The sequence below is a fragment of the Macaca fascicularis genome, chromosome 11, assembly GCF_037993035.2.
Source record: "Macaca fascicularis isolate 582-1 chromosome 11, T2T-MFA8v1.1".
Taxonomy (NCBI): domain Eukaryota; kingdom Metazoa; phylum Chordata; class Mammalia; order Primates; family Cercopithecidae; genus Macaca; species Macaca fascicularis.
The window spans coordinates 25,249,827-25,269,687 of record NC_088385.1 but is presented as its reverse complement, the minus strand read 5'-3'; the positions used below and the strand labels follow the sequence as shown (position 1 = coordinate 25,269,687).

Genomic DNA, 19,861 nt, shown 5'->3' with positions numbered 1-19,861 from the left:
CTTTACTGTCTGTACCAAGAATCTTTAAAAACCATCTCACTTTAAGGGAAAACAATATTAAGCAATGAAAACCATTTTGAATTTGGTTTGGATAAAATTTGTGTTTTCAAATATGCATTTAAACATTCTTAAAATTTTGGACACATTTATTCATTGGACATAGATTACTAAATAATCTTCATGGAGTTAACAGCAAAGGTGTAGAGAACTATAGTTTCATTTACAACTTTGTCAGTCCTGAGTTGGCAGTACATCTACATCGTCTAACCTCGAAGTAGCAGTTACTTAGGTTTATGAAACTACTTCTCTACCTTGTGTACAAAGTAAGCAGCAAAAGCATTATCATCTTTGGCTATCCTATTCACTTGTGACTGCCATTAGTATGGCTTTTGTTTTGGGAAAAACAAGAATTATGAAGAATTCTCCCCATATGTGTTCAGATATGACTTAATTCTGCTAACCTGAAAACTAGATTATGTCACTGACATGATCTACTTATATGATGTTTCATATTCATTTCTATCTCTTGGTAAACAACCCTTAATAAATTATATGGCTTTTTTTTTTTTTTCCTTGAGGAAAGAGAAACTTTATTTGCCCAATCTCTTTTACGGATTATTCAAGTAGTAGTTATCAAAATTAAAAGTGTTATTCTTTATTCTCACAGAAGCATTGCTGGGTTTTTGGTAGATGAGAAATAGAGATAAAAGTTTTGTTTAGATTTAACTTCCACCTATGAATTTTTTGATGTAAAGTAAATAGATATTTAATTACTTAATTAGGAGAGAGGCTGTCTTTATGATGCCCAGGCTGGTTTCGAACTTCTGGGCTCAAGTGATCCTCCCATCTCAGCCTCTTAGAGTGCTGGGATTAGAGGCATGAGCCACTGTGCTCTGCCAGATGTTTTTCAATAAGACTTTTATTTTACCTGTGAGAAAATATGGGAGTACTTTTTTAGTTCCTTCAGTCAAGAAACCTAGTTAACTTAGTTTAACCTAGGATTTCCCAAGTACATTTTATTAGAACTTTCCTTTTAAAATACCTGTTAGTGAGGAATGCATTTTGGGAAACATTGATATAAGGTAAACTCTTGAAGAATTTTGATCTTTTTAGAAGTGAGAGTAAAATTGTACAATAAATCATGGTAGAAATCTGTTATTGATTTTATATCTAGAAAGTTTAGTCTTTTGCAATAATAAAAAGAGTATTTGATTTAAAGAATAAACTATTTAAATATCTCCTAAGAAAAATCCTATTTAAATCTCTTTTTAAAAGAATACTCCCATTGTGCTCTCATGATTTTTCAACTAACCTGTCTTTGAGCACACACTATTAAATATGTTTATGCTGCCTGCCCTTGGCTTATGTCAGATCATCAGCATGTAACTTTATCTAGGTACCACAGGGAAAGCTACTTTAAATATGAAGACTTTCTGAAGAAATTTCTTCTGCAGTTCCTGAAATTCACATCTAGGCGTTGAAAGCAGGATGTGCTTGGGCTGATCTTCAGGAAGCTATTCTTTTTTTTTTTTTTTTTAATTGAGACGAAGTTTTGCTCTTCTTGCCCAGGCTGGAGGGCAATGGCGTGATCTTGGCTCACTGCAACCTCTGCCTCCAGGATTCAAGCAATTCTCCTGCTTCAGCCTCTCGAGTAGCTGGGATTACAGGCATCTGCCACCATGCCTGGCTAATTTTTGTATTTTTAGTAGAGACAGGGTTTCACTATGTTGACCAGGCTGTTCTTGAACTCCTGACCTCAGGTGATCCACGCACCTCAGCCTCCCAAAGTGCTGGGATTACAGGCGTGAGCCACTGTGCTCAGCGAAAACTATTCTTTTAAACAGAAGAAAAATCTATAAATTCATCAGGTGTAATAAAATCAAATCCTTAACTCTAAATGACAGTGAAACCAGATGATAAAGTTTGTTGCTCACAAAGAATCTAGGAATACAAGGCCCTCTTGAGTTCAGTTTTTCATATAAAAAATGGAGATAATAGTACTTCCCTCATATGGGAAGGGTTATAAAGCACAGACTACAGGGCCTGGCACTTGGAAGTACTTGACAGTAGTTGCTAGTTATGGTGGTGATGATAGGTACTTAACAATCTGCTATAGATTTCAGCAGTAGCTCTTCTAATAAGAATTGTATGAAGACAGAGTTTTGGTTAAATAACAATGAGATTTTTTATTTATTATAGGTTTAATTTTGTGTTTTAGAATGAATTGGTGTGCCGAGTAAGTGAATTGGGGACATGTAAGGTGGAGAGTGAGTTGTGGCCTCTTTGGGCAGCCATTGCCCTGTGTGTTTCTTTCTGACCAGCTCCACTACGATGCTTCCCCTCATTTCTTTACCCCAAACAAAGAACTTTGGGGAGAATGAACCCTGAATTGAAAAGTCATTTAGGTTCATTTATTCATACTTATATAAAATCTTATATGAAAATGTTTTCTAATATATAATGTACCTATTTAATTTCTTTAGAAGGGAAAAGAAAGTACTGTCCTCCATTTAGCTTACAAAAATGTTACTTTCAGTATCTCTTGTCTAGATATTTGAAAGATTTAAGTAGAAAGATTACATATAAAGTGATTTTTTATTCTGAGACCACCACATGCCTCAGATATTTTGAGGAAGTATTAAAATGTAAGTGATCCTAACACTGAACCTAACTACATTATTAATAATATAAGCTTACCTATACATTTCTCATTTAAAACTCACATTTATAAAATTCAAATGGACTTGCTCAGTGACTACCAAACTGTTTTCCCAACTTCTTTCTTAACACTTATATTATTGTGTAATTACCCCTGTGTGTGCTGTGCCTAACAATAAATCCATTCAAATATTTTTATGACTCAAAACTTCATTTACATTCAAATTTCTTAACAATAAATATGAATTCATTATGAGGTAATCTTATAGTTTGCACAGTTTTTATTAGATTTCCAGGAAGAAAACTTGGAGGACAGAAAAAGAAGTTTAAATGGAAATAAGGATGCATTTTGACTAAACATATTATAATACATTTATTATAAGTGACGTACTCTCCTTCCATCCTCTTCCTTATCTTCCCTCTACCTGTCTGCTGGGCCAAACCTAACCACTTCCATAGAGTAGTTTTTTTACGCTTTTCTTACGTAGCCTAGATTTTTCTTTCTCTTGTTTAAAGATTACTTCTAAATTTGAACTGAATTTATTTCTAAATATGTGTGTGTGTGTACATGTTTTTTTATATTCAACCTTCATGGGTTACTGAGTTGCACAGGACTGATTGCTTTTGTGCTAAATGATTCCAAGTTGCTGTGCTTTGTGATCATGCTTTTGTGAGTTTGTATTTTCCATGCTTGAAGCAGCCAGTGAATAATTCTTGCTGCTTTTAATGTGCCTGCTTCTGGTGGTATTCTGTATCTCTTTACCAACTTTTATTTGTTGCATTTAATCTGCGGTGGTCTTGAAAATAAGATCATGATAAATTTTAGAATTGTTTGTTCTTAAGATAAAAATTTATAACTACTATAATATAGTATGAATATGATCTGTGGGAGTCTCCTATGAATAAAGTATATGAGCGTTAGTGCTTGAGACGGTAACAGTTCTTTTGACTGTTGAGAGCCCCGTTTTGCTTATTTTTCTCAATTATGCTCAATTATGTTCTAAATAGCTGAGGCTACTGGTAAGTGATTCCAGTTAAGTGAGCTACATTAATCTTGCAGCCAGACAGGTCAAACATCAAGTTATCCTTACTTGCATCCAATTTGTATAATGTGAGGGGCCTCCATGTTTCCACAGGAGCTCTGTTTTCTTATTGGGTGCTATTTCAATGAATTTCCTTTCTCGGCTTTTTCATTTCTCTTTCTTGTGTTTCTCTTTGTCTCTAAGTTGATGAATTTTATGTCTTTAAGAGAGAAGGAGAGAATAAAGCGTGCAAGAACTTGTGGAGTTTTATTGCCTTCCTGTTATCTATGTACTTGTCACCTTTCCTTAATGTACCTTTATGCTCTTGTATTTGTTCCTGCCACATTGGTGTTGATAGAGTAACCTCAGGCAATGATTCTTTAACCACCTCAACTTGATATTTGCCCCTATCCTCTTTCTCTTAACCCACACTGCTTAGCCTCTCACTTACCCTCCCTTGGTCCCACTTTCATTTAGATCTCTTGGCCCCAGGTTTTTAGAGTCTTTACCAGTGTCTTATACTGGGTGTTCATGTGAAGGGGGTGTCTATACCACTGAGAAATAGATAATGGGGTAGAGTGATAGGGCAGTTCCCTCATCTCATTGAGAAGTTCCATCAGAGTTGGAGATTCAGAGGAAGGAAGAGTATGTTTTAGATATCTTAAATTGAAAGAACACTTTTTTTTTCCTCATTGAGAACTGACGAAATGGGTCTTTGGATTCTGTATAACATTGTATATATGGGGAAATGGATTTGAAACTCTAAACATTTAATAAAATTTTTAATTACAAAGCATGTGTAATGTAGAATGGGTGGCCTTTTATTTCAAGGGATGTAATACATTTGCTTATGACAAGCTTTTTAATCAGCAAATTTTTTACACTTTACACACGGTAAGTTTATTTTTCCCCTATTCTTTCCACTAGGAATTTCCATTTTTCACCTTGACGGCATTTCCTCCTGGATTCCTTGTACACGTTGGGGGTGTAGTTAGTGCACGTTCTGTGAAGCTTTTGGATCGCATCCACAATCCTGGTATGTTCTTAAAAAGTTTCAATGTTTCCTTTATTTAAATTGTGGTTATTAAAATTGATTTTCATGATTTTTTAAAGCCAAATCTATCTGAAAAGAGAAATGAAAAGAAAGTATAAACTAGCATGTTACTTTAATATATTTGTAGTGATCTTAATTATAAATAAACTAAGTGTATTTTAGTTACTTTTCTGTAAAAAACAAATCTTAATTTATTTTTGGTCACAATATCACTTTAAGGAAATCCTTAAATAACTTTTCTTTGACCCAGGGGAGATAAACATTTTTATAAATTGACCATTATGGCCATTAGTTTAAGATGTGAGTTCTTTTCATTAGCAGTAGCTCTTTATAGATTGCTTATTTTCATTTTTCTTAAAACAGATATTTTAAAAAATATAATGGTAAAGCTGGGCACAGTAACATGTGGCTGTAGTCCCAGCTACTCAGGAGGCCGAGGCAAGGAGGATCGCTTGAGCCCAGGGCAACATAGCCAGACCTGGGCAACAGCCTGGGCAACACAACAAGACCTGTGTAAGCCCTGTGGGTGTCATAGGAACAGATAAGTAGCAGAGGGAACCAGATGAGTCCATGGGTCAGAGACCCTCTTCCTGAGCAGGCGACTGGAGCTGTCATTTCTGAGAGTTCATTGTGTAACTTGAACACACTGGGACTGTCTTTGACCATGGCCACCTGTCCCCTCCAGCCTGCCCAGGCAGCATTTAAGAGACACAGAACCCAGATCCCAGCACTGTGCTGGGATTCCACTCTGTCATTGGTGGTGGAATCCAGCATGGGCTACAAAGTAATTGTAGACTTTGTCTAGAGTAGCTAAGAATTGAAAAACAGACAGACAAACTAACATCTGGTCCCTCAGTTTCTTTTATGTAGCTATTTGTTCTGTTTAAGCAAACGAGTAGGAATAGTAGGTTACTTCTTTAAAACATAGGAACATAATTAAAAGCAAGTAGGCATCAAAGTCCTACTGGATTCAGGCCCTTGGATCAGAAATACTCTGGTGATTTTTCTGTGTCTAAAATAAGCATGATAAATAGTGGGAACTTTCCATATGGAATGTGTTCTTATATCTCTCGTTGACTAGATGCTCAATCAACATACATTGAACCTGAAGTTATATTAGTATTCTTATTTGGCATATAGACGTATATATTTTTGAAAATTTTAAATTGTCACATCCAGTGACCTCTTTGTGAGGCTTGTATTGACAGCTATAAAAAGAAGGGTGGCCGGGCACGTTGGCTCACACCTATAAAATACTAAAAATACAAAAATTGGCTGAGCATGGTGGCAGGCGCCTGTAATCCCAGCTACTCAGGAAGCTGAGGCAGAGAATTGCTTGAACCCGGGAGGTGGAGGTTGCAGTGAGCCAAGATCACTCAATTGCACTCCAGCCTGGGCGACAAGAGCGAAGCTCTGTCTCAAAAAAAAAAAAAAAAAAAAAAGAAAGAAAAGAAAGAAAGAAGGGTAAAATGCTTTGAAGTTATTGGACCAAAACATTGTAAATAATGACTATTTTTGAGGATACAGAGCATTACTATTTTAAAATTTTTTTAAAAGTTTATGCCCTGTAGTTTGATGTCATTTGAGTTTATTTCAGAGAAGACTAGAATTCTCTGGACCTTGAATGAGATTTCAGAAAAACAGTGCAAGTCAGGATCATTTAACTCTAAAACTGGGCAAATACATCTTTTAAGCACTGGTTTTCTCTTTTTTTTCCCTTCTTTAGTTTTTTTTCCCCCCTGTTTCTTATTTTTGTGGTCAATATAAAATGTTTTCTCCATTGTGGTATTTGTGTACAGTACTTAAAGAAAAATTCAGACTGATGCCAGTTTAATGTATTGGGATCTTGAAGACTATGCCAAATTCTACATCTTTGTGTTAAGGAACTTGAATTATTTGGAAAATGCAAGGAAGTACCGAGTTAACATACCTGACATCAACCTTGTGACCCAAGGCCAGTTACCTGTGTTTCTATGGACCATTGACTCAAATATTTTAATAGATGGCACCCACTGATCTAATAGTTCGAAACATGGTTTCAGGAATATATTTAATTACTGGATATCTTCTGCTTACTGAAAAACATTTTGGGCTGGATGCAGTGGCTCACGCCTGTAATCCCAACACTTTGGGAAGCCACTTTGAGGCGGGTGGATCACTTGAGGTCAGGAGTTTTGAGACCAGCCCGACCAACAAGGTGAAACCCTGTCTCTACTAAAAATACAAAAATTAGCCAGGCCTGGTGGCAGGCGCCTGTAGTCCCAGCTACTCAGGAGTCTGAGACAGAATTGCTTGAAACCGGTAGGTGGAGGTTGCAGTGAGCTGAGATCGTGCCACTGCACTCCAGCCTGGGCGACAGAATGAGACTCTGTCTCAAAAAAAAAAAAAAAAAAGAAAAAGAAAAACATTTTGATTTTATTTTCTTGCTTCCATGTACTCTGAGTAAGCTATAGAGTCTGGGAGAACAAGTGAAGTTTACTTAAATAAGTTTAAGTAGAGAGCTGTATTTAAAGTGTCACTACTTAAAAAAAAAAACTAACTGCATTTTGGGGTTTATTTTACCTGCCAGTTCATGCTAACTGTGCAAGAAATGTAAGAATCCAGGCGCAGGGAAGAAAAGAGTAATTCTTATTACAGAATGTCTTTTGGGTATTGTAACTACCAGCTCACCCATTCTCTGCCTTTCCTCCCAGTTTAGAGTATTTTTTCAGCTCACATGTAGAAATTCTCAGTTATTAATGGATTATTTCCCAAAAGGTCATGGACATATACATATAAGTGCTTTCAAATGGTGTATGAGTTACATTTTCAGTTTGGTTTATTTTTAGTTAAATACATGTGATTATTCTAATGGTTCCAATATTATATTATTTTGATTTAAAGTATCACATTCTGACTGGGCATGGTCACTTACACCTGTAATCCCAGCATTTTGGGAGGCCAAGGCGGGCAGATCGCTTGAGCTCGGGAATTTGAGACCAGCCTGGGCAGCATGGTGAAACCCTCTCTCTACCAAAAATACAAAAATTATCTGGGCGTGTTAGCACACGTCTGTGGTCCTAAATACTTGGGAGGCTGAGGCAGCAGGATCACTTGAACCCTAGAGATGGAGGTTGCAGTAAGCCGAGATCATGCCACTGCACTCCAGCGTAGGTGACAGAGGGAGACTCCATCTCAAAAAATAAAATGTCACATTCTTTGGATTGTTTTATGTATTATTATACACTAAAAAGGAACATTTTCTTAAGAACATTTACTAATCTCCAGACCTTTTAAGTAATTATTTATGAAGAAATTTTAATATATTGAAGAAAAGCTGAATGTTGAAACAAAACAAAACTCTAGATTAACATCTACCATAATGATGATGTTTTAATTTTGTGACAGTTACTCTGCTGAGAGAAACTTACGATGGATTGAGATGCATGTGCTAATGTTAAAAATGCTGTGTTTGCATTCTCAAATGAATTTTGCAGCTATTTTTTGACTAGTGAATATGGGAAATTTTTGTTTCATTCTCACTATAGAAGGGAAAAAATCTTATTTTAAAACCACTACCACCTGCTAACTATGGATTTTTATTTTGGAGGCTTTTTTAAAGAACATCCTCCTTTGGTAAAATTTGAGCAAACAGGTGACTGCAACAAGGGAAAGAATGGGGTGGTTTTAAAAATCAAGGTAATTCAATAATTAGATTAGTTAATGTTAGATTACTATAGCATGCTCCTTTCCCCTTTTCTATTTCTAGTTCTTATTAACTCTGCTGTCTGTGTCTTTCCAGTTCCTGTCGAGTGGTGTTGTCAATTGCGTTCTTGTTTGTAGTATTTTTTGTTTTATTCCTACTATTCTGCACCTAAAACTGATCTACTAATTTGCTGTTTTGAACTCAGCCTTTGTCGGAATTATGGGTAACACAAGATCTTACAAACTGCTAGACTGGAATAGTTTCAATTCAGGTATTTTAATGGTCATTCAGTACTACATATGCTGACAAAAATTATGGCAGCTCAGTGAAGTTTTTAGAAATGTTCTAGATGAAGTAAGTTTAAGGTCAATTCAGTTATACAGATATATTCTGTGCTACGTATGTAATAACTCTTGTAATTTCAGTGGAAATGCAAATATAAAAATGTGTTAACTAAAATGAATTAATGAAAGCCATAGAAATACTATAAATTATCAATGACTTTTCTTAGGTAATTAACTTCAGAATGATCATTTAAAATTATATTTATTACGTTTTGGATGGTTTTCTATATCAGGTAAATGATGTAGGCTTTAGCTTTAAGATTAAGCAAGTGTTTGTTAAATATAAGTATTTAATGTTTCATAAATTAAAAATAAAGTATATTTAAATGCACATTTAGATTTGAATAGAATATGTTTAGTGTTCTGTAGGATACTGTAAAAGTGTAACTGTTAGCATTTTTATTTATAATTCTAGAAGTGTTCCAAAATAGATAACTAAGAACAGACTTGGGGGATTAACAGCTTTCTTAAACTTTCCTCCTTCCCTTTCCACATGTGAATATAATTTTTAAAAAGTAATTTTACATATGAATGTAGTTTGTAGCTTTTAAATAAACCAGACTAAGATAGCAAGTTTTACAGCTGATGATGTGTTTTAGAGTTAAAAGCAATTTTTCTTTTTGATAAAAACATAATAATGTACATTTCTAATTGTTTATATTTTTTAGAATGAAATAATACAACCATTTTGATTCAGTCAGAAGCTGGTATGTTGCCTAAAGAAACTTTTCAGTTATTTGTCTCAGAAAGTATATCTTACAGAAAAGCAAAGCACCAAGGGGCTCAGAATTTTAGATAATATCTCAGAATCTTTTCAATATTGTAAACTTTTTTTGTTCTTAGGAGTTCAAGATATGTTTTGATGTAAGTAATGCACGTTTGACTATAAAGTAAATCATATTCATCATGTAGATTTACCTAAATTCAGTCTGGTAAACCATATGATAAGTCCAACATTTACAGATGCAGATTGATATCAATCGATAATCCGTAGGGAAATTTCCTATCCAAGTTTTTACCAGCATGCTGTCACTGATTAGAATTAAAATGATCATTTGTTAGTGTAATATTTTATAATTGGTTTTTAGTGAGAAATTGAAAAATACCTTGCTAGGTTAATTTCTTAAAAATAAGAACTTTTAAAACATAGGCAGATTAGTATAGTGTAAAGATATATAGAAAAAGGACATTGAGAGCATATTCATCATTAATAATGTAGGGAACTGAAATCTTGTCAGGGCAAAGATGTTTAGGATGAGATGTGTGTTGGTCAAATCATAGAACAATCTTGGAAATGGAAATGGCAATAATTAAATCTTATAGACATAGTAAGGATATTGTCCCACAAAAGCAGAATTTTGGTTTGGCAAAGAGAAACATGGTTGAGGAAGCAGTATATCTTGCCATCACTTCAAAATAATATCAGGTAGAAAGTGTATGAAGAAAAAAGGTGGATATAAGTTATAGAATGTTAACATAAATGATGACACCTCGTAGTATGCTTCTGATTAATTAGAATCTTTCTGGTAAGACCTAGTATATATTCAGAAACAACTGATTTTCATACTCGTTTAGGAAAAATAACTTGATAATTCTGAAGAAAAATTTGATATAGGTAAATATATGCAAATCATTTATGTATTCTTCTCTGTAATTTGAGAATATTTAGCCATTGCTCTCCTATGTAGAAAATCAAGAACTAACCGTGGTAGGGAAAGAATTGTTGATACCATTTTTATTAGGGCTAGAATTGCTCATTCACACTGTATTTCCTGGCTTCTTTGTACCATGTATTACATGAAGCATCATCATTTTAATAACAGCCTTCCAAGAGAAAATATACACCACCATATTAAATATAATTAATTATTAGACATTCTTATTTCAGAAACATTAAAATATGGAAAGATACGGGAAGATTATTATACAGTAATGTTGTATAAAATATGACAGGTCATGCAAGCTTATATCAGAATTTATTTTGTGCCATGCAATTTGCTAGGTGTTAGGGTGGAAAGATTGCCAGTCCCTCTGCCTTCATGAAGCTCATATTCTTGGAGGATAGAAAAACATTAAATAATTTACTGTGTAGTATGGTGTGATACAATATAAAGGTTAAAGAAGAAGGCTTGATTAACTCTGTATGAGGGAAACTTACAGAAGTTGTAATTCTTGAGCTCAGATTTGAAGGATAGATGGAAGAATCACATAGATTTATATTTCGGTACCCATGTTTATATATACTTTGAGTGTGGTTCTGAAACTTCTAGCATTTGCAAAACAATGTCCTAGCCAGTACTCATTTGATGATGTTTACATAGTTAGTTCATGCTTACTAGGTTGCTTACCACAGAGTACAAAATATCTTGGTTAGTTTAGCTTTTTTTTTCTGTCTCCTTTTCTCCTGCTTTGCTACCATAGTTTGTGTTAACTACAGTGTTAGAATTTTTTTTTTTTTTGGAGATGAAGTCTTGCTCTATCGCCTGGAGTTCAGTGGCGTGATCTCAGCTCACTGCAACCTCCGCCTCCCAAGTTCAAGTGATTTTCGTGCCTCAGCCTCCCAAGTAGCTGGAATTACAGGTGTGTGCCACCATGCCCAGCTAATTATTTTTTGGTAGACACGGGGTTTCACCGTGTTGGCCAGGCTGATCTCGAACTTCTGACCTCAAGTGATCCGTCTGCCTCAGCCTCCCAGTGTGGGGATTACAGGCATGAGCCACCACACCCAGCCCTAGAAATGTTTTTATAGAGCAGGAAGAAGGGAACTCAATATTAGAATTTATTTTAAAAATATGTTACCTTTACTTATCGTGCTGCTTATGTTTCTGGCTTGGTAACAGACTTTGAGAAAGGCCAGGCAGGTGAGTGTTGCTGCTAGGAAGCAGAATGCAGCATTTACATTACAGATCTTATGTGTGACATTCTAGGATTGGAAGTGTGTAAGAATAAGGGTAGCCTATGCTCACATTTGCATTCGATCATTGACTATAGGGTGGAGAATGGGCTTAAAGGCAATAAGACTATAGACAGGGAGACCAATTAGTAGACTGTGTGGTAACCTTGGCTAAATAGGTAACCTAGGTTTTGGTGGTGATAGGAGAGCTACATTGATCGATAACTTATTATGTGCCATGTAGTCTTTTAAGTGTTTTGTAATAGTAGGCCATTTAATCCTCAAAACAGATCTCTGAGGTCGGCACTAATCCTGTTTTGTAGGTCAGCAAAGTGAAATAGTAGTTTTCCAAAGGTGAATAGTTAGAAAGTGGTTGAGTCACAGTTTGTACTTGCGTACTCTGGCTTCAGAACCTATACTCTTAACTATAGATTAATGAGATATTTTGAGTATAATAATAGCAGGACCTAGTAACTAGTGAAATGTGGCAAATGAAGCAGGCTCTTGTCTGCTTTCAATACAAGAGAAAGAAAGGGGAATTATCCCACATAACTACAGCTCTAAAATTATACATAGCAATTGGGTGCTACCCTTTGGAAACTCAAGTTTATTTGAGCGTTGAGATGGGAAAATGTTTACAGAGCAAGTTTTAATAGTCCTAACTCAGTTTTCAAATGAGTATGATCTTTTATTTTTTTCCCTTGAGTTACCACTAGAAGTATTTTTGAGTAGCTAACATACATAATTTTTAAATCAGTGATAATCTTGATAGTTGTGGATAATTTGCTATTTCTTCCTCTGTGGAGATTGCATGTCAGCTTAGATTTTTTCTTTCAAGAAGTGTCAAGAAGAAGTAAAGTAGTTATACAGTGTGGTATCAAAATGTAATTATATATTAGTTGGAGATGGTTTCCGGATGTAGACAAAATTTGTGAGTTGATATTTTAAGTCCTGAGTTAGTAAAACAAGTTGTTTAACACTAGATAGCCTTTTGTTTGTTTTTGAGAATATTTTTAAAAGGGTTTTAAACAGATTTTATTTTAGACAGATTATAGATCTTAGGACATATTATACTTAAGTTTTTCTCATTCATAAACTTCTACTAGTGATAAGGCAAGCTTTGGATTAATGGTTCAAAATTAGAACATATTAGTCTTTTTTGTTAGCCATCAGAATTATAGTTGTTTAGAAAATTTATTTTAGGAGCAAAAGTGAGTAGTTATGTCCTATAAAAATAAGTATGATAATTACTTTACAAAATATTTAATGGTAACAAAGTGTGAGTCAGCTGATTATATAAGGATATATTTACAGAATGTAGATATCAATCAGCTCATCTGAATGAAATTTTTTTTTTTGTTTCAATTCAGTTAAGATTTTCTTCGGTGGATGTTTGTGGAGTGCCTACCATGTGTTGAACACTGTGTTGGGTACTGGGAACAAAATTGTTAAGCCAGGCAGGCATCCTGTCCACACCCAGTCTAGGGTAATTCTTACACTATTTGGTGTGTGCATATGTGTGTATTGGTTAAAGGAGATAGGTGGTAGGCTGTCTTGGAACTTTAATTCTACTGATAATCTCAGCAATTATCATTTTCTCTGAGAGATACTTATAAGCAGATGTACAAAGTATACCTAAAGTAGTTATACAGCTTTTGGTTTTCAGTATTTTAATAAGGTTTTCAGGAAGTAGATAAATAAGTTCAAGATGCAAGATGGCATAAATACAGTATGTGTGACATGTGAGCTTTTCTATATTACCAGTAACTTTAGAATAATGAAAATCCAGTTACATTGTGTGTGTGTGTGTGTGCATGCGTGTGTGTAGTGAAATTTCACAATTATGGAGTAGACTACACATTTGACTTTCTAAATTTACAGATAGTAAAGACTCCAGTTTGGTCCAACATGGATTATATCTTAGTTTCCTCCTAACATCCCAAGTGACTACATCTTGATGTTTGCTCTGTATTTGCACATGACTTCCTCTATAATGAGAATCTTCTTCCTAGTCTACTGATCCCCACCCAGTTTGAGGTTATATACTCCTTTGAACCTGAACTCTCTAATTTTTTTTTCATTAGGGGAAATTTATCTTCTTCAAGAGGTTAGCAGTTGGAATGTTACTTTCAGGTATTTGGGAATACAGCTTTTTATACTGTCCGTTAACATGATAGATTATCATTGTGTTAACCTTTATTTGATCCAACCTAACATTTTATCTCCTTTTGTTGATTTATAAATTAGATTGAATAACTGTCCATTTTAAAAATAATTTTTTATTGATACATAATATTTGTTTTATTTATGGGGTACATGTTTTATTTTGTTACATGCATAGAATAAGTAATGATCAAATCAGGGTATGTGGAGTATCCATCACCTTGAGTATTTATCATTTCTAAGTGTTGGGAACATTTCAAGTTCTCTCTTATAGCTGTTTTGAAATGTACAGTACAGTGTTGTTAACTATAGTGAATCTGCTTTAAAACATTAGAATAATTTCTTTTTTCTTTTAACCATATTAAAAGAATCTGCAAGGCAGAGTTATTCTCTTCCAGAGCTATATAAAAATGGACTGAACTTAACATTTCAGGTAGTTGGTGTTTCTTAGTTGCCAATTGTGTGATTGCCTAAAATCTCAAAGAGGTTGAGTTTAATAAGGGCATATCATGTTGAGTTGTTCACATTGTTATTTTCTGAGATATAAACTGCCATTTTAGAATTTTACCAGTTTCACCTGTACTTCAGAAACAAAGTGTTAAAAAGATGGCAAGATATCGAGCTGTGGCCATGCTCTAGGAATGTAACATAGTAAAAATGAATGAATTCTGATATCAACCTAAGTGTGCTGACATTACCCCTAAAAGAGACATCAGTGAGGACTGATTTAGGGCTCAGTTCATGCCTGCAATTAAAAGGATATATTAAAAGATTTGTGATATTATCTACAAAGAGTTTTGACCCATAGAAGAAAAACATAAAATAGTATAAAATATAATTTGTATATTAAACTTATATGTATAAAATATATAATTTGAGTATAAAAATATGTTAAAAAATATTAATTTGTATATAATTAAATTTTAAATTCTCCTAAAATAACTTTTATAATTATAAATAATTCTGTAGATTAGCAGAAGAAACATGGTGTTTAAGGTGAAGAGGTTTGTTTCTTAACTTCTTTGAAATGTTTATTAAATGTGACCTCACATCTCAGCTGTATATCCTTCAAATAACTAAATAGTATCATTTCATGTGTGGCATATATAGTTGCCACAAAATTTTAAGCCAGATTCAAACATGTTTGCTTTTATGTTAGTATAGTATCCTCAATTTTGTACTTTTGTAGGGTGAATAAGATAATTCAAATTCATTAGTGTATTTCTTATAGGAAAACACAATATATTCCTGTAAGACTGTAGCTACCAGTTTTTAAACCTTAAACATTCTATTGTAGGGATTAAATGCTGTGATATCTCTGAATTCTTATTGGTAATAGAATAGGCGGAATCATAATTACTACTTGAAGATTCTCTAGCTCATGTGGCATGAGTATAAAATAAGCTTTGATGATAAATTTAACTTTACTGTTAAACAAATTAATCTTAATTTTGTTTTAATTAAACACCCCCTAAATTTAGTAGCCAAAAATTTTTCCTTTAGTCTCTTGCTTACAGTTGTAGATAATTGTTAGTATAATTACCAGTTTGTGATTAAGTGCTCCCTACTGTATGCTTGCCTTGCTTTCACCTAGAATTTAGGGCCATTACTTTCTGTAACCATTTCAGTGAGCTGCCATAGTTTTCAGTCTGTACTGTCACCTGATCCAAGCATGCGCCAAAATATCCACTGTTTCTGGCTCCTGTATGCTGAATCTGCTTTGCAAACCCTTCGTTCTTTGAGCTTTTGCTTTAGCCAAAAACCAAATTTAACAAGTTTTCTGGAGTGTGGACATATGCCATTTGCTTCCTTAGCTCCCATGTTATGTAACTCTTTAGCTTTGTATTAAACTTGTAAATACTTTATTAAATACAATAATGGCATCCCCATGTGCAATTGTGTGGCTCATGTGTTAAAATAAAGGCTGCTTGTGAATTTGTCAGAAGAATATGAATGCTCCACTTGTGCTGCATTCAGCTTTTTGTTTGTTTGTTTGTTTTTTGAATCAGCCATTTATTCTTTCATAGTGTTTGGTTTAATTATTTGATTATTTTATGTGTTATACTAAGGTAAGTTTAATGTAAATGAACTTTGTATTCTATGTGATATCTCGTAGGAATTGTTATAATATACTTTCCCACTTAGACATGCTGGCCTTTTAAAAATAAATATATGTAGAACTTAAGTAGATTTCTCCATTTTTTATTAATTTTTAAAACACTGTTTGTGGATTACTTTCTGTAAAGTTCATTTTTAAAACAGTAAAGCTACCATGTATTACTTGTGGTACAGATGTAGGCAAACCTAATGTGAGAAAAATCTATTCTTATAAAAACATAGTACATAATTATTTGCTTTAGAAAATAATGTTGTAAACTTCTAGAATGGTTTAAAAAGTAAGTAGGTTTTATTAGTGAGCTTATGAAAAGTTAGACTTTTTATTTCATGCAATTTTTTGGGGAAATAGGTATTTTCTAAACTGAGATACATTTCTGTAGTTATTTGTGATAAGTATTTTCTCAGAATCATAGGTAATTTAATAGATTAGAGCAACCACTTGAATAATAGTTCATCTTATGATACAAAAATTCTCTTTTAGGAAAGGATGATATTAAATGGATGTTCAGATTGGTCCGTAAGTGTGTATGTCTTAGAAGAAAAAGAGAGTATGGATTTGAAAGTGTATTTTTGCTGTTAATATATATACTTCATTTGGGAATATGAAGAAATTCTTTAACACAAGTAGTATTTGTGTAAAATAGGTTCACTTAATTGTTCACACATTTCTTAATTTATAACATTGATTGCTAATACCATATTGTAGTCTTTTCTATTTCTCGTCCTTATTTTATCTTGTACTTTGATGTTTTTCTCAGTTTCCTGAATTCTGCATTTCTTTCTTCTGAAAGAAAGTTTTAAGGTAGCTTTGTCTTGGAACCAAAACTTTAATTCAAGAACTGGCTGGCATCATTTGTAGTTCTGGCTTTTATCTCCTTAATTCTCCCTTTTGCTGATCCTCCTCCCTGTGGAGGAAACAAAAATTTCATCATAGGAATGTGAGCTATAACACGCCTCTTAACCTTTCTTTACTTTGCTGTCTTCACTATTTTACTAGTGAGTATAATTCTACTTATTCTACTAATTTTGAAAAACATATTTTGAAAATCAGATATATACTGCAATTCAAAAATAGAAACTTTGGATTTTTTGGTTTTTAGATTTATTAGTGTCTTCAAATGGAAAATTTACGATGAGAGCTTAGCATTCTATTTAGAGTTGATTTTTTTTTTCTATCTCAAGTTGTTCCCAAATGAGAATTGGCCACAAAAAGAAGTAAATTATGATATACTAATTATAGACTTTCTGTTTTTAACACGTTATACATGAAAAGCTACTATAATTTGCAGCTGCTGTCACCAGTAGTTCGCAGCTAAATGCAAGTGATTAGGAAATATGTATGACAGATGCTCCACTTACAGTGCTCCATTACAAGCAATATTGGACTTCTCTTTGGTAATAAAATACAATTCTGTGATTCTAAATCATTTTTAAAAATTACAGACCAATACATGGAGTGTTATATCTGAAATTTTTCCTTATATACATTACCAAAGTATTTGAATTAATTTTTTAAGTGTGTTTGCTTTCTTTTTTTTTTTTTTTTAATTAGTCTCTAATTTCTTGTATTTTGCCTGAAGACCCACATCTCTATAGAAGGATGGCTTACAGATGGCTTTCTCTCTTTTAACATTGACAAATCTTTGCCTTGGAAAGAATCCACAATATAGTGAGTTATAAAAAATAGGTACCAAGAAATGAAATCAGAATTTAAGTTAAATTTATGGATATAACACATAAGGTGTTCACTCAGTGAGGTGAGATGTAGGATATCCTCTTAGTCTAATTCTAAAATTCTAACCATAGCTAAGATAAGAATTTGGAAACTCTGGGTCTACATTTAAAATTATATCTAATCATATATTCCTTTAGTTATCTCTTAAAGTAATAAAGCAAATGCAGATAGGTGGTTTGTTTTCCAGCAATCAAGTTTAAAATGTTAAATTTTATGCCTTTTGAGAAGTAACATTTTAAAGATGGGAAGTTTAAAAATCCATTATAGAATAATACTTCTTTACTTCCCATAGTATGTTTATTTTAAACATTTCATGTTCATATAGATAATGTGCTGTTGAGTAATAAACTGATTTAAAATTTATTTTTCAGATGAACCAGAAACTCGAGATGCATGGTGGGCAGAAATCAGACAAGAAATAAAATCACATGCTAAAGCATTAGGCTGTCATGCTGTAGTGGGCTACAGTGAATCAACTAGCATCTGGTAAATGATAATAACAACTTGATTTTCTAGACACTAATTTAGACTGCCATCTGAAAGGGGAAAAGCTTTATGCAAATAAAAGAAAAGAGAATAGCGAAGTGGTCAGGAGCATGGGCCTTGGAGTACATTAGATTAAGGTTCGTGTGCCGTCTTTGCCAGTTAATGACTGTGTAATTATGAGAAAGTTATTTAACTCTTCTGAGCCTCAGTTTGTACATTAAAATGGAGATAATACCACGCATCAATTAATTGTTTAAATCAATATTAAATGAGAATATAATACTGGCACATAGCAAATATTAACTCTAGGCTTCCTTTATTCTACTGTGTAACTGTATTAACTTCTTTCACTGGAACCTTTGGAACCCTTAATCTACTGTAAATGAATTGCCATGTGCCTTTAAAGTTTGTCCACAAACTCATTCTGCCTTCTTTTACCTACTGTAATGTAACTTTCTCCTGCTAACAAATCATTCTTCCTAATACTGACAAATTAGGGAGGGGCTTTCATACTCTTGGTTCTCAATTCCTTTTTCTCCTTCCCTTCATTTGGACAATCTCCTTCTTTAAAGTACATGCCACTCTACTGTTCCATTATCTACTTCCAAAGCATTCTTTTGCCTATCTTAGTTACTTCTCTGTTCTCTCTTCCAGTTACACATGATTATGTTCATTCTAGCAGCTGGCATTATAGTTTCTTATTCTCAAGTCCTCTGACCCCACTTAACTTTCAACCATATTTTGGACCTCAGTATCACTTGATACTGTTCCTCCTTAAAATTTTGAAACTATAAAATTTTACTCTCAGATCACAACTTAACGTTTTTATACCAGTATCATTTGCTCTTTTATATCTAGTTTGTTTTGAACCGTACCTTAACCAATTGTTTTCTCAGCCCCTTACTTAGGTTCTGGCTTTTCTTGTTCTTTTGCCATCCTTGAACCCTACTTTCAGCCCCCTCAAAAGTTTACAATTGATATCATCTAGAAATTGTTTAACCTTCTGCTATCTTATTTTTCTACCATCTATTCTTAGATAATTCTTACTGTCAGATCCTCTGCTCTTGTGGTGATCCTTATTGTTAGGGAAAAATGATTAAACTGTAGTAAATGTGGGCATTACAGAGCCATATTATTTAATCTTCTGTGGCCTTTTCTTTTCCTTTGCAGATCGTGTGTTATACTCCTGGACTATTTATTCCCATAGTAGCTGTTCTACTCTTGTTAACTACTAACTTTGTCATGCTCATCTTGCCTTACTCCCTGGTTGTCTTGCCGCATTGATGGATTTAATGTCATAAACTTTCAAGCCTCAGATAAATGATTTTTTTGTTTGTTTGTTTTTGAGACAGAGTTTCACTCTTTCACTCAGGCTGGAGTGCAATGGTGTGATTTCGGCTCACTGCAACCTCCGCCTCCCCGGTTCAAGTGATTCTCCCACCTCAGCTTCCTTAGTAGCTGGGATTACAGCTGCCTGCCACCATGTCTGGCTAATTTTTGTATTTTTAGTACAGATGGGGTTTCACCATGTTGGCCAGGCTGGTCTCAAACTCCTGACCTCATGATCTGCCCGCTGCGGCCTCCCACAGTGCTGAGATTACAGGCGTAAGCCACCGTACCCAACCAGAAATATGGTTTTATAAAGAAGACATAGTTCTTGGTATCAGATTTACATTCTACTGGATAATTATGATGTAAAATAA

General features: G+C 33.9%; 1 protein-coding gene across 38 annotated transcripts in view; it reads left to right on the top strand.

Annotated features, from left to right (window-relative positions):
• Positions 1-19,861, top strand: part of C2CD5 (C2 calcium dependent domain containing 5) — a 95,687-nt gene that overhangs the window by 33,849 nt on the left and 41,977 nt on the right. For 17 of the 38 annotated variants that reach the window (XM_074006393.1, XM_074006391.1, XM_005570366.4 and 14 more), the window contains 2 exons: positions 4,608-4,716; positions 18,044-18,158. The exons of 4 other annotated variants lie outside the window; for them this stretch is intronic. In XM_074006393.1, coding sequence (XP_073862494.1) covers positions 4,608-4,716; positions 18,044-18,158 — 224 coding nt within the window. Of the gene's footprint in view, positions 1-4,607; positions 4,717-8,624; positions 8,691-17,434; positions 17,607-18,043; positions 18,159-19,861 lie in introns of those variants that run through there. 17 more of the 38 variants (XM_015430481.3, XM_005570360.4, XM_005570355.4 and 14 more) reach the window with 2 other exon arrangements.